General features: G+C 46.3%; 1 protein-coding gene across 2 annotated transcripts; it reads left to right on the plus strand.

Moving 5' to 3' along the window:
- The first annotated feature begins 4 nt into the window (after window positions 1-4).
- Window positions 5-8,879, plus strand: NFKBIL1 (NFKB inhibitor like 1). 2 transcript variants are annotated; one of them, XM_003422215.4, is made up of 4 exons: window positions 5-272; window positions 674-950; window positions 7,662-7,883; window positions 8,069-8,879. In XM_003422215.4, the coding sequence occupies exons 1-4, from the start codon at window positions 216-218 to the stop codon at window positions 8,659-8,661; spliced, it is 1,149 nt and encodes a 382-aa protein (XP_003422263.1). In that variant the 5' UTR covers window positions 5-215; the 3' UTR covers window positions 8,662-8,879. The 2 variants fall into 2 exon arrangements, with proteins under 2 accessions (XP_003422263.1, XP_064139568.1); XM_064283498.1 differs by having other exon boundaries at window positions 165-272; window positions 7,662-8,506.
- Window positions 8,880-13,326: the final 4,447 nt, after the last annotated feature.

Consider the following 13,326-nt stretch of genomic DNA (forward strand, 5'->3'; position numbering starts at 1 on the left):
CCGGAAGCCTGACTAAAGAAACACCCCCTTGGGAGGGAACGACATCCGGTTGCAAGCCTTACAGTTCATTTCCGCCCTTCACTGCGTCTCTGCTGCGTCATTTCCGGCAGCCTAGAGTGTCTCCGCCCTTCCCGCCTCCCTTCCTCCGAGCGTCTTAAACACAGGCCTCCGGCCTACAGCACTGGGGGTACTTGGGGGGTGGGGGGGCAGGTCTGATGAGTAACCCCTCCCCCCAGGTCCCAGAGGGAGAAGCCTCTACTTCTGTCTGCCGGGTACATTATATTCAATTTCTAGATCATTATTTGAAAATATCTGTGACTTTTTTAAATTCAAATTTCTGCTGACAAGAATTTCCCCATCAGTCTCTAGTAGTCTTTTTCAAAGGCCTTTATTAAAAATTAAAATTTTACCTGCGCTCGTGAGCCTTAAAACAATTATCCTTTTCTCAGATTTTTACATTGAAATATTAAATCTGTGACCTCAACTCCCCTCAAATTGTTTTCGAAACCTGTCATCTGGTAAGGGATGAGGGTTAGGATAGGCCTCATCTCTTGCGGAAGATTTAAGAAGAAACGGGGAACTGGAGGGAGACATAAGAGAGAATGTCAGTTAGAGGGGGAGAGACCAGCCAAAGCTGAGGTCCTGACTGCTGCCTTTTTTCCTTCCTCCTCAGCCCAAGAGTTCCATGGCCTCCACTTCCCGCCGGCAACGCCGAGAGCGTCGCTTCCGTCGTTACTTGTCTGCAGGACGGCTGGTCCGGGCCCAGGCCCTCCTCCAGCGACACCCAGGCCTTGACGTAGATGCTGGGCAGCCCCCACCACTGCACCGAGCCTGTGCCCGCCACGATGCCCCTGCCCTGTGCCTGCTGCTTCGGCTGGGGGCTGACCCTGCCCACCAGGACCGCCATGGGGACACAGCACTGCACGCTGCTGCCCGCCAGGGCCCTGATGGTGAGTCTGCCTGGTGGGGACAAGGTCATGAGCGATCATGAGCAATTGACCAGACCTGAAATGAAGGCCTGCAGTTGTAAAATAAGATAGTTGTTTGGTCAGTGGAGCCTAGGGAAGTAGTTTACCAAGTTGACATGTGACTGTCATTATGCCTTTAGGTTACTGAATTACGGTTGTAATGTTGAAGAGTTCAACATTCACAAAATAGCAACTGGGCTCAAATTTCATATGTTTCTAGATTGGTAGTTACTTTGTTTCTTGTTTCTAGCATAGAAGATGCCTCTGGAGTTAGATTTGCTGGGTTCAAAATCTGGCTCCATACTTAATAGCTGTGTACTCTTGGGCAAGTTACTGAACATTTCTGAGCCGCAATTTGCCCATGTGCAAAATTAAACAAGATAATAACCTTTGCTATGTGCCAGGTACTTTTCACAAACTAACTTGTTTAAGCCTCACAACAACACTATGAAGTAAATGCTGGTATGATCCCCATTTCCCAGATGAGGAAACTTGGCCTCAGGGAAGTGAAGTAATTTACTGAGGTCAAACAGCTATGGAGTGGTGGAGCAGGGATTGAAACCCTGGCAGCTTGGCTAGGGCGTCCATGCTCTTAACAACTACATTATGGAATTATGCAACAGTGCCCATGTTTCAAGCACCTGTACTGAGAATTAACTGACATAGTACCATAGTACGTATTAAGGGCATCTGGCACACAGTAAGTACTTGGTAGATGCTGGCAATTGTTGTTCCTACTGTTGCTGTCAATAGGTCCATACTTTCTTACTCACAGTTCTGAAACTCAGAAAGGCTCTGAAAGCTAAACATTTTTCATCAGTCTGCCACCCACACTCATTTGGTGGTGAACTCCATTTTTGTCACTGAACAAAAGTAAGGGCATCTTTGATTTGTTTTTATCCTGCTTGATGTCTGTATGCATACATTTCACTGCAGAAGTATTCATGTATTTGGTTACTGGGGCTGCCCAGACCCTCCTTTAGATGCTGCCTAATATACAGTGTATATACTTGTAAATCAGGTCTATCAAATCCCAAAAACACCTGAGCTCCTAAAAAACCTTTGACACTGAGGGTTTCAGATGAGGACCTCCTGTTTCCTGGAGGAAAAGCTCAAGGTGGGGATGAGCAGCCCTAACTCAATTTGATTTGCTGCTCTTACCATCCTTCAACTCCCCAAGTATGTACAGGAACCCCTCCTCCCCACAGAAAAACTCCCCCTTTAGGGAGTTCCCCTTGGGGAAAAAAAAAATTCTCTTTTCTTTAATTCTCCTTAACATAAGTGAGATAGACTGGCATATTCAGATTTTTTTTTTTAAACTTAATAACGAAGAAGGTTTACAAAGTATAGTTGTCTAACTCAGCAGCTGATTTTTAAGAGGCAGGATGCTGGAAGGCAGCAAAATAACGTGAGGCAGACCTGCATCTGAATCCCAGCTCTGCCACTTATAGGTTCACCCAGCTTAACCTCTGTGAGCCTCATTTGCCTCTCTTAAGATGAGAGTTGTGATGAGTAAGTGAGGTACGCACACTTGGTGCAGACTTTGCACTCACTAGGTGACAGGTATTGTTATTTTTGTGTTATTCAGTAAAGGCTTTTTGAGTAATAAAAATGTCCCTGACAGTGTGTTAGACACTTCCTTTGTTATATTAAATTCTCCAAAGCATGTGAGAATGATGTCATCTCACTTACAAATGTGGAGAGTTTGGCCCAGAAGGTTCAGAAACTTAACCAAAATCCCACAGCTGATAAGGGGGTCCACATCTTTTTCTTCCAAAAGTCTGGTGTCCTTTATCTCCTCCTTGTCCCCTGCCAACCTCACCACCAGGTGGCCTTCTAACTCCTTGGTCAAAAGGCCCATGTCATTCAGCTTCCAGCTGCCTTAGAGACCACTCTGCTTAATAAAATCCAAATATTTTCATTGAACAGATTAAATGACCCAGAATCTCCTCAGTTTTTGCCCTCAGCTCCCCTGTTAGGTGTGAGGGATGTGCCAGTTTATGTTGGATTGGCTGGGTTGGGTTATTCTAACAAGTGAGACTCTAGTGAATGGCCCCTACCTTTGGGGCTTTTGGTGACATCCCTTTGGGACCTATTACCATCTAGGGAAGTAGTCTTAGGTGTCAAAGACTCCTGTATAAACACACCGTAGCCAGACAATAACCATTCTATACAAGAATTAGCCAGAATTAGTGAACATTGAGAAACAGAAGGGTCATTTTCTCACAGTCTTTGCAAAAAGAATAAAGCCCAAAGCCATCCTGTTATTTTTTTAATATAACATTCACTGCACTTCTGCTATGTGCCAGCACAGTACCAGACCTTTAACATCCATTATCCACTTTAATCTGCTCAGTAGAAGTAGATGGAGCCTTGGTACCGTGGTTAAGAGTTACGGCTGCTAACCAAAAGGTCAGCAGTTGAAATCCACCATCCGCTCCTTGGAAACCAATGGGGCAGTTCTACCCTGTCCTGTAGGGTAACTATGAGTCGGTTTTTTGGTAGAAGGAGGCAGTGGTCCATTTTTCAAATAGCCAAGCCACCTGGTTTATGTCCCATGTCTTTCCAACCTTATCTCCCACTGCACACCCACAAATTCATGACTCCAGCTACGTGGCTATGTCTTCGAGGACCCAAACATGCCTTTCACAAGCCTACCTGTCTCTTGCCTGTTGCCTTCTCTTTCACCTGATTTCCACTTTGCTAAGAGTTATTCTCTCTTCTTGGGCCAACGGAAGCCCCCTCTCCTTTCAGGCTTTCTCCAACTCCACCAACTATTACCATTTCCTCCTCTGAACTTCAGTCAGTCATCACTAACTACAAGCCTCATGATATTGACGTTTTTAAAAGTGTTTTTTTGTATCAGTTAGTATGTACATACCTTCAAGGTAGAAATCGTGTCTTACTACAACTAGGGGAAGAGCAGTATTTCCATCACTTAAGGGAAAATATAATTTTACTCCACAAAATTTTTCTTCATACTTATTTTTCCCAGTAAAGAAGTATATTTTAATTAAAGAACATTGGGAAAAGTTGATCTACATTGCTAAATTGGTGATAAAAGTAGCATTTCAAATCACTGGTGGGCTGTTCAATAAACGATGGTGGAACATTTGGTTTCATCTGGGGTAAAATGGAGTCCTACCTCACACCTGACTCAAGGTAGTTTACAGCCAGCTTAAACACCTGAATATGACAGAAAGGGTATATACCAAATTCATCAGAGAGATTACCCCTGGTGCTTCAGGGGGGTGGATTAAACTTGGAAGGAGGTGTCAAAGAAAGCTTTAAAAATAAACAAAAACCCAGTGCCGTCGAGTCGATTCCGACTCATAGCGACCGTATTGGACAGAGTAGCTTTATCTATAAAAGAAAAAACTAAAAACCAAACTTGTTGCCATGGAGTCAGTTCCAACTCACGGCAACTCTATAGGACAGAGTAGAACCGCCCCATAGAGATTCCAAGGAGTGGCTGGTGGGATCAAACTGCCGACCTTTTGGTTAGCAGCCAAGCTCTTAACCACTATACCACCAGGCCTCCTATCTATAATGGTTTTTATTTTCTTAAGGTTAAGCAATGTTGCAAAAAATGACATATTAACATATTCTGTGGTATGAACAGAGGTATTTAATGTTATTATGCATTTTACTTTTTAAATTCTTTTTTATTTTCTAAAAATATAAATAAACATAAGTCATAAAAATAGTAGAAACAACAAGGGAGTATTTTCATAGTTTTGGAGTGGGGAACGTCATCGTAAGACTGAAACAAGGTCAGAAGCCATAAAAGAGAAGATTGATACAAGTGTAACTGCATACATTTTTTTTGAAAGACAGGAGGAAATATTTACCATATAGCAAACACCAAGAGTTAATATCTATACCCTGTAAAGTGCTCTCATGTCTATATATATAATTTCCAGTTAAAAGTGGGCGAAGAATACGAGCAAGTCATTTACAAAATAATTTCATATCACCACGCGTATGAAAAAGAGGACAGCTTAATTAACAAAATCATGTTCTTAATGTATCAGATTGCCAAAATTAAAAAAATGGATGATACTGAATTTTGGTACAAGAAGGCACAGGCGCTCTTACATATTCTCGGTAGAGGTATACATTGGCACAGACATTTTTGAGAGCAATTTGGCAACATTGCATATGTTCTTTGACTCAGAAATTCCGCTTCTAAGAACCTGCCCCACACAAATACTGTAACCGGTCCACAAAGACATAGGTGTGAGGCTGAACATTTCGGAAACAATTAAATCCTGTCGGTTGGAGGGGGTGTTTGTTTCATACACTAGTGGAACACTACACATTCATTAAAAAAGAATGAGGTAGACCTGAATATACTCCTGTGGAAAATACATATGAGATGTTAAGTGAAAAAAGCAAGTTGCCAAGTGATACGTATAGTTGAGTCTCATATCTCTGGGGAAAAAAAAATTATCATACGTATGTGTTTATACACTCAGAGACAGAACTAGAAGGGACCACAGCAAACTGTTAATGGAGATTGTATTTATCCTTCATTCTTTAAAAAAAAAAACAAGAGATTAGAAATACTTAAATTACTTATATCACTTTCATATTAAAATATCAAAATTGGAGGGAGAGGACCAACTATAGTCCTTCCGACCAGAGACTAGAATTTTTGCATGTTTCTTTCCAGTCTCTTTTATTCAATCATAGAATTTGGTCTCTCTTTTTACATCGCTGCGATCAGATCCTATACAGTTTTGTAGCCAACTTTTTTACACGTAAACTTTATTTTCACTGACTTAATATTCTATACCATAAGTTACCTACCATGTTTTTGTTGTTGGAAGCCTTACTCCTTAAAGCCTATGAGTTTTAAAACCTCCCGTTTAAGCCTGAACACCCATTCACCTACCCTTCCACTTGCAGTGGACCTGGATGGGAAGAAGCAGTTGAAAGACAGGGCCGTGTACTTGCTGGATAGGACAGATTGGGAGGGCTGGTGACAGGTCATGTTAGTACTGAAAGAGAAATGCCCTGTCCCCTCTCCCTGATGTAGTTTGGGTTGGGCAGCACTCAAGCTTGCCAGGGGACAAGTGAGGGGCGTGGGTCTTGCAGGCCAAGGCTTAGGCCCACTGTGTCTTCCTGCCTTCCCAGCAGTGGCAGGACAACTCTTTCCCCTGTCCTGTCCTTTTGCCAGATAACCAATATTTTCTAGCACCACAGAATAAAGATTTAAGGACTCCAGCCCATTTCCTCCTGCCCTAGGGAGAGAAAGTAGGTCCTCAGGAAGGGAGGTGCCTCACTCACCTTCCTCTGTCCCCAGAGTGAAAGAGTGGCTAATGGCTACGGCGGTTGGCCTGGGGCAGGGTGCCTGGGTTGGCAGTGAAGCGAGCGGCATGACGCTCTTCTAACACTGGCGTGTGTGTGGTGAGGACAGGGTTCAGGAAGATGGGAGCTCAGGAAGATCCCTTTCCCGTTTTCCCCCAGCCTCCTGTCCGTCAGCACCTGGGAGAAACCCTCCTTCTTAGCCCCCTTCCCCTGCCCTGGGTCAGCGATTGGAAAGAACTTGCTCTGCTGTTGGTAACATTTCTGTGGTCTGGACCTCTTACCCCCTTACCCTATCCCATCATCACCTGGCTAAGGCTGGCTGAAATTTCCCTAAAAGCATTTTATTCAGTTTTTTTTGAGAAATAATAATAATGATAAAACCAAACCTGTTGCCACTGAGTCAATTCCGACTCATCGTGACCCTAAAGGACAGAGTAGAACTGCCCCATAGGGTTTCCAGGGAGCACCTGGTGGATTTGAACTGCCGATCTTTTTGTTAGCAGCCGTAGCTCTTAACTACTACACCACCAGGGTTTCCTTGAGAAATAAATAGGTAATACTGTATTTGTATGCTTGTAATGAGGCCCTGGTGGCATGGTCATTGAGCGTTTGGCTGCTAACCATTAGCATCTAATGAATGCTCTGACACCAAGGGAGTTACCACAGAACTCCTTGGAAGTCAAGATGATGGCCCTGCAAAGGCGTGGGAGCCCAAGCTAACTTCTGCTTACTGCTCTCCCACCAACAGCCTACACAGACTTCTTCCTACCATTGCTAAGTCGCTGTCCCTCTGCAATGGGAATTGCAGTTCGACTCTACCAGCTGCTCCTTAGAAACCCTTTGAGGTGGTTCTACCCTGTCCTATAGGGTCACTATGAGTAGGAATTGACTTGATGGCAGCGGGGTTTTTTGTTTTTTGGGTTTTTTTAAATACTTGTAATGGTACAGAAGAATCTTCAGATATTTTTGAAGTCTGAAGTATAGTTTTGGGTGAGAAACACACAATAAGAGGTCTGTAGTGACGATATTTTCAAGCCACAAATGGAATTCTTAGTCAAAGGATTTTGGTATTACCCTAGTTAGCTGGAGGCAAGCCAGAAAATGTTTTTTGACATAGTAGAATCCCAAGATATTAAAGTATCTTGTAAAGTAGTTTGTGGAGACACGGGTCGGAATATTTTAAACTCCCACCTTATCAGGCATGTGGTAAGCTACCAGTAAATATTTGTTAGCGATAATGATTTCCTTACACCCAGAGGCATCTCATGAATGCTCTGACACCAAGGGAGTAACCACAGAACTCCTTGGAAGTCAAGATGGTGGCTCTGCAAAGGCGTGGGAGCCCAAGCTAACTTCTGCTTACTGTTCTCCCACCAACAGCCTACACAGACTTCTTCCTACCATTGCTGAGTCGCTGTCCCTCTGCAATGGGAATAAAGAATAAGGACGGGGAGACCCCTGGGCAAATTCTGGGTTGGGGACCCCCCTGGGATTCTGCTGAAGAAGAGGAAGAAGATGAGGCTTCCAAGGAGCGGGAATGGAGGCAAAAGCTGCAGGGAGAGCTGGAGGACGAGTGGCAGGAGGTCCTTGGGAGGTTTGAAGGTGAGGACTACATTCCCATCTACAGTTGCCCTTCTTCCCCATTGGCTGCTTTTCCTACACCCGCTGCATGGATGCGCCACACTAGGCTTCCTCTGCCCCCTTCATCTGTGCTTCCCTACCTCCCTTGGCCCATCTCCTTCTTACAGCCTCTCTCCCAACTATCTCCATCCCACCCTGCCAAACAGATGACATGTCCCATGAGACCCAGGAACCCGAGTCCTTCTCAGCCTGGTCAGACCGCCTGGCCCGGGAGCATTCCCAGAAGCACCAGCAACAGCAGCAACTGGAAGCAGAGGGAGCCCACAGACCCCAGCGGGCTGAGGGCTCCAGCCACAGTTGGCAACAGCAGGAGGAGGAACAGCGGCTCTTCCGAGAGCGAGCCCGGGCCAAGGAGGAGGAACTGCGTGAGAGCCGAGCCAGGAGGGCCCAGGAGGCTCGTGGGGACCAAGGGCCAGAGCCAGCCAGGGCTGGGCCCAGGGCGGAGCATACAAGAGGGGCAGGGAGGGGCAGACTCTGGCGCTTTGGCGATGTACCCTGGCCCTGCCCTGGGGGAGGGGACCCAGAGGCCATGGCCGCAGCCCTGGTGGCCAGGGGCCCCCCCTTGGAGGAGCAGGGGGCTCTGAGAAGGTACTTGAGGGTCCAGCAGGTCCGATGGCACCCTGACCGCTTCCTGCAGCGATTCCGGAGCCAGATTGAGACCTGGGAGCTGGGCCGTGTGATGGGAGCTGTGACAGCCCTTTCCCAGGCCCTGAATCGCCACGCGGAGGCCCTCAAGTAACCCTATGGACAGCGCAAGAAATGGGAGGGTGAAGCCTTGGGTGGGGCAGAAGGAAGGGGAAGGTCTGGGGTGGGGTTGACAAGAAGGAGGCAGATGCTGCACAGCAGAGTATACTGCGAGAGAGGAAAATTTGTAACAAGTAGGGGTGGGGGGATGGGGGCCACCACCACTGCTCCTTGACTCTGCCATTTCCTAATAAGACCTAGTTCCACATCTCACTCCCGGTGTCTCCTCTGCCTGTTTCCACTGCTGTGGTTTTCATCACCCATGACATCTCCTTTCCCGCCCTCCTGCCGAAACCCACAGCTCCTACACACCTGCAGCCTGCACGCACACACTAACACGTGCCCTCAGCTGGAGGCAAGAAGCTCCCCGCTTGCCCATTCTCCAGATCATCCCTAAGAAGGCCCAGTTTGTCCTCCAGTCTCCCTCCCACCCCCTGACGCTGGGGTCCTCTTCACTCTGCAGTCCGCAGCTGAAGAAGTAGATGTGAACAGAGGCAAAAAAAAGGGAACAACACCAGTTTCCTTTCCCTCCCCTCCCCAGCTCCCCAAGCAGAACCACATCCTCCTCCCCACTTAACACCCCCTTCCCCCAACACAGGGCTTTCCCTTTGCTGAGTCACAGAATGATCCGAGTTGGGGGGCAGCTGGGACTGAGGGACCATGAGGAGGCTGTGGGAGGGTGGGGGACAGAAACAGCATGGATGAAGAGCCCTGTGGGGGAGTGGAATTTCGATTGCTAAAAATAGGAGCAGGGTAAGAAGGAGGAAAGGGCCAAATTATGTAACCCGGGTTGTCTGTTCTTGGGCAACCAGAGATCTACACCAGAGCCCAGCCAGGCTGCTGGACTCCCAGCTGTCTGTCCCTTAGAACTTCTCAGTCCTGTCTCTCCTCCAGGCCCTCTCCCATCAGGGCCCCAAGTCTTGTCTCCCTCCATCCCATTTCTGTCCCCATGCCAAACCTGGCCTTTATCTTTCAGCAACTCAGGCTTGCTCTTTGAGATAAACATCTTTACAAGAACCAGTGGTTGAAGACTTGAGAGACAGAAGTAGAGGGTCTAAGATTCACACAAGGAGGGTGGCTCCATTCCTCCCGCTATTCATGCTCCCCTCCCAATCAGCTCCCTGGAAAGAAGGCTAGAAAGTTGTAGACAGTACCAAACCCCACTGCCATCCCCTAGGACACAAGTGGGGACTCGGTGAAAAGAAAGGGCGGGCCTGTAAGGAGAGGGTGCATGGTATGTGTGTGCTGGTGTGTCTACACCAGAGAATCAAATGAGAAACTTATTTTTCAGGTTGTGAGCCCAGGTCTACACAGGAGATTTCCAGGAGTGGAAGTAGAGGGTGGCAGAGGACAGGGAGGGGAAGCCTCTGGAAACATGGGAGTGTGGGGTGGGCATAAGAAGACAGCCTGAAGCTGAGAAGGAGCTCAAGGCCTCCAAGAGACCAGGCAGATGTTCATGGGCAGGAGGGGGAAGAGCTGGTGAGAAAGATCCTGTGAGAGGAAGCTGCTGTGATTCAGAGAAGAGACTTCGAGCTGTGAGCAACCCAGGCGTCCGGTTCCTCTCACAGGCCAGAGATTTCGGAAGTGGCATGCAAAGAACCCAGGTTTGGAGTGGGGGCAGTTGGGGTTAGGATCCCTAAGTAGGGGGTTGGGAGGTAAGCAACAGAAAGCCATGGTTTGTATTTACTAACCCACACAGGATATTTTTCTCTGGTTTTAAGCACAGCATTTCCCCATCTAAAAGAGTTACATGAAATCAAAGCACAATAAGCCCTGATACCTGGGCCCCCCGTCCTACCTCTTTTCAACGTCCCTCCCTGGTGTCTGGCCCCCAGCCCTGGTGGGGGTTCCCCTGAGATGAAGGTTGTTCACTTTCTCTGACCACATGATTTCCGCTTCTGTGTCTCTTGTTTCCTAGGCTGATAAAAATACTGAGCCCTAGAGGCCCTTGGCTTCCTCTGACCTCCTCGGGCCAGGCAACAGGCATCCTGTCCACCCCAGTGGGGGTAGGGAAGGAGGCCCAGGGATCCCCAAGGGATGACTCAGTGCCTACCATGAAGCAGGGGTGGTGGAAGTGTACGTGTCTGTGCTCTCTAGAGCTAGAACCAGGAATCAGGTCTCCATGGAGGATATACTGGGGTTCATTTAGAGAAAGAGGGTTGGGAAACAGACTAAGAAGATTAAACAAGAGTCCATTTGGGGCTTAAAACCTAGCATTGGAGTTGGGGCAGGTTTGGGTTAAGTTAGAAAAAAGATCTGGGAGGGCCTCTCTATTCAGTGTAGTTCAACTGAGCATTAAGTAGCTCAGAGTTAAATTCAAACCCTGCTTTCTTTAAGTTTGCAGTCCAGTAGGAGAGACAAACCCATGCCTACCAAAAAAAAAAAAAAAAAAACTCAGTGCCATTGAGTCGATTTGGACTCATAGTGACCCTATAGGACAGAGTAGAACTGCCCCATAGAGTTTCCAAGGAGTGCCTGGCGGATTCGAACTGCCGACCCTTTGGCTAGCAGCCATAGCACTTAACCACTACACCACCAGAGTTTCCAAACCCATGGCTAATTAACTGTAATTCAGTGCATGCTGAGTAAGTGTTAAAGTAAGGTACAGTGAGTACAGAAAAGAATTCAGCCTGAAGGCATCTGGGGAGGCTTCCAAAGAGGAGGGATGGCATTTGAGCTGGCTTTGATGAATGGGTAGGATTTCAATGGGTGGAGGCGAGTGGAATGGCTCTGTGGGTAAATGAAATGTCTTAAACAGCGCCAGGAAGCCAGAAAACAGGGAATGTCAGGGAAAGGAAATGTCCTGAGGTAGATGAAGCACAGATGTGATGGAACACGTGGTCAGAAAGGACCACAGAATATCAGGGTAAGGAATTTGAACTTTGTCCTCTGGGCAGTGGCACTGGTGACAGCTCTGAAGAAGAGGGAGAATAGAGTACTGCAGGAATACAGACAAGGAGCAGGAGGAAATCTCATTTTTTGAACACCTACAAACAGATGCATGCTACAGGTGCTCGTCTATGCCAAGAGACAACCAACTGGAAGAGATCCATATATGTTCTTATTCCAAACAAAACAAGGGGATGCTGCATGGTTCAAAATCAGGACAGGTGTGCATCAGGATTGTATCCTTTCACCATACTTGTGTAATCTGTATGCAAATAATCTGAGAAGCTGGAGTATATGAAGAACTCGGCATCAGGATTGGAGGAGGACTTATTAACAACCTGCAATATGCAGATAACTTTGCTGAAATTGAAGAGGACTTGAAGTACTTACTGATGAAGATCAAAGACCACAGCCTTCGTATGAACTACACTTCAATATAAAGAAAACAAAAATCCCCACGCTGGACCAATAAGCAACATCATGATAAACAGAGAAAAGATTGAAGTTGTCAAGGCTTTCATTTTACTTGGATCCGTAATCAACGCCCATGGAAGAAGCAGCCAAGAAATCAAATGACATGTTGCATTGGCAAATCTGCTGCAAAAGACTTTTATAAAATTTTTAAAAAGCAAAGATTTCACTTTGAGGACTAAGGTACACCTGGCCCAAACCATGGTATTTTCAATTATCTCATATGTATGCAAAAGCTAAGCAATGAATAAGGAAGAATGAAGACTTGATGCCTTTGAATTATGGTGTTGGTGAAGAATATTGAATATTGCATGGAATGCCAGAAGAATGAACAAATCTGTCTAGGAAGAAGTACAACCAGAATGCTGCTTACAAGCGAGGATGATGAGACATTCTCTCCTGTACTTTGGACATATTATCAGGTGGCACCAGTCCCTGGAGAAGGACATCATGCTTGGCAGGGTACAGGGTCAGAGAAAAAGAAGAAGACCCTCAACAAGGTGGATCGACACAGTGGCTGCAACAATGAGCTCAAGCATAACAACGATTGTAAGGATGGCACAGGACCAGGCAGTGTTTCATTCTGTTGTGCATAGGGTCGCTATGAGTCGGAACTGACTCGACGGCATCTAACAAAAACAACACTGTGTGTTAACCATGGCAAGCACTTTTCCTAACATCTAATCCTAGCCACAACTGTCCAAAAGGTGGGTGGTGGGTCACCATTATACAGATGAGGAAACCAAGACTCATGAAAGTATTGCAACTTGCTTAGGGCCACACAGCTAAAATATAGTGGAATTAGCATTAAACTCGTCTAAATGCAAAACTCATGTACTTTCTACTTCAGTCCAATAACTCCAAATGAGGTTAAAGGAGGGAACAGATTTTATAAACTTTCAGGGGATAAGTCATTAGGATGTAACAACTGATTGGATGGTTGGAGTCGGGGAAGAGAAGTCTTAAAGCCTGGGAGATTTTGAGCCTGGGAGATTGGAAAATGGTGATGCCCTAAACCAAGAAAAGAGGAGCAGGGATGAGAGGAAAAATAAGTTCAGTAAGTTTTTTATTAAGCACCCATTAGGAGCAAGGGACCATATTAGGCAATGGTATAAATGAATAAAGTCACTGCCCTCACAGAACTTCCAGTCTAGTGAAACTCTATATAAGTAATAACACACATAATAATGGGAGGTCCACCTGCTTAGAGTAATAGGGCAAAGCGTTAAGTAGTCAGAGAAGGACTGCTGAGTTTGGGGTGCCAGCTTAACACTTAGAGGTTTCTCATAAGGCAGTCTGG

This window comes from Loxodonta africana, chromosome 1, assembly GCF_030014295.1.
Source record: "Loxodonta africana isolate mLoxAfr1 chromosome 1, mLoxAfr1.hap2, whole genome shotgun sequence".
NCBI classification, from domain to species: domain Eukaryota; kingdom Metazoa; phylum Chordata; class Mammalia; order Proboscidea; family Elephantidae; genus Loxodonta; species Loxodonta africana.

Bases quoted from the DNA above. Each gene is read 5' to 3' on its own strand.
- NFKBIL1 (XM_064283498.1), top strand. From the start codon at position 216: ATGAGTAACCCCTCCCCCCAGGTCCCAGAGGGAGAAGCCTCTACTTCT. The intron at 273-673 runs GTACATTATATT...CTTCCTCCTCAG, and splicing joins CCTCTACTTCTGTCTGCCGG to CCCAAGAGTTCCATGGCCTC. The intron at 951-7,661 runs GTGAGTCTGCCT...TCCCACCAACAG, and splicing joins TGCCCGCCAGGGCCCTGATG to CCTACACAGACTTCTTCCTA.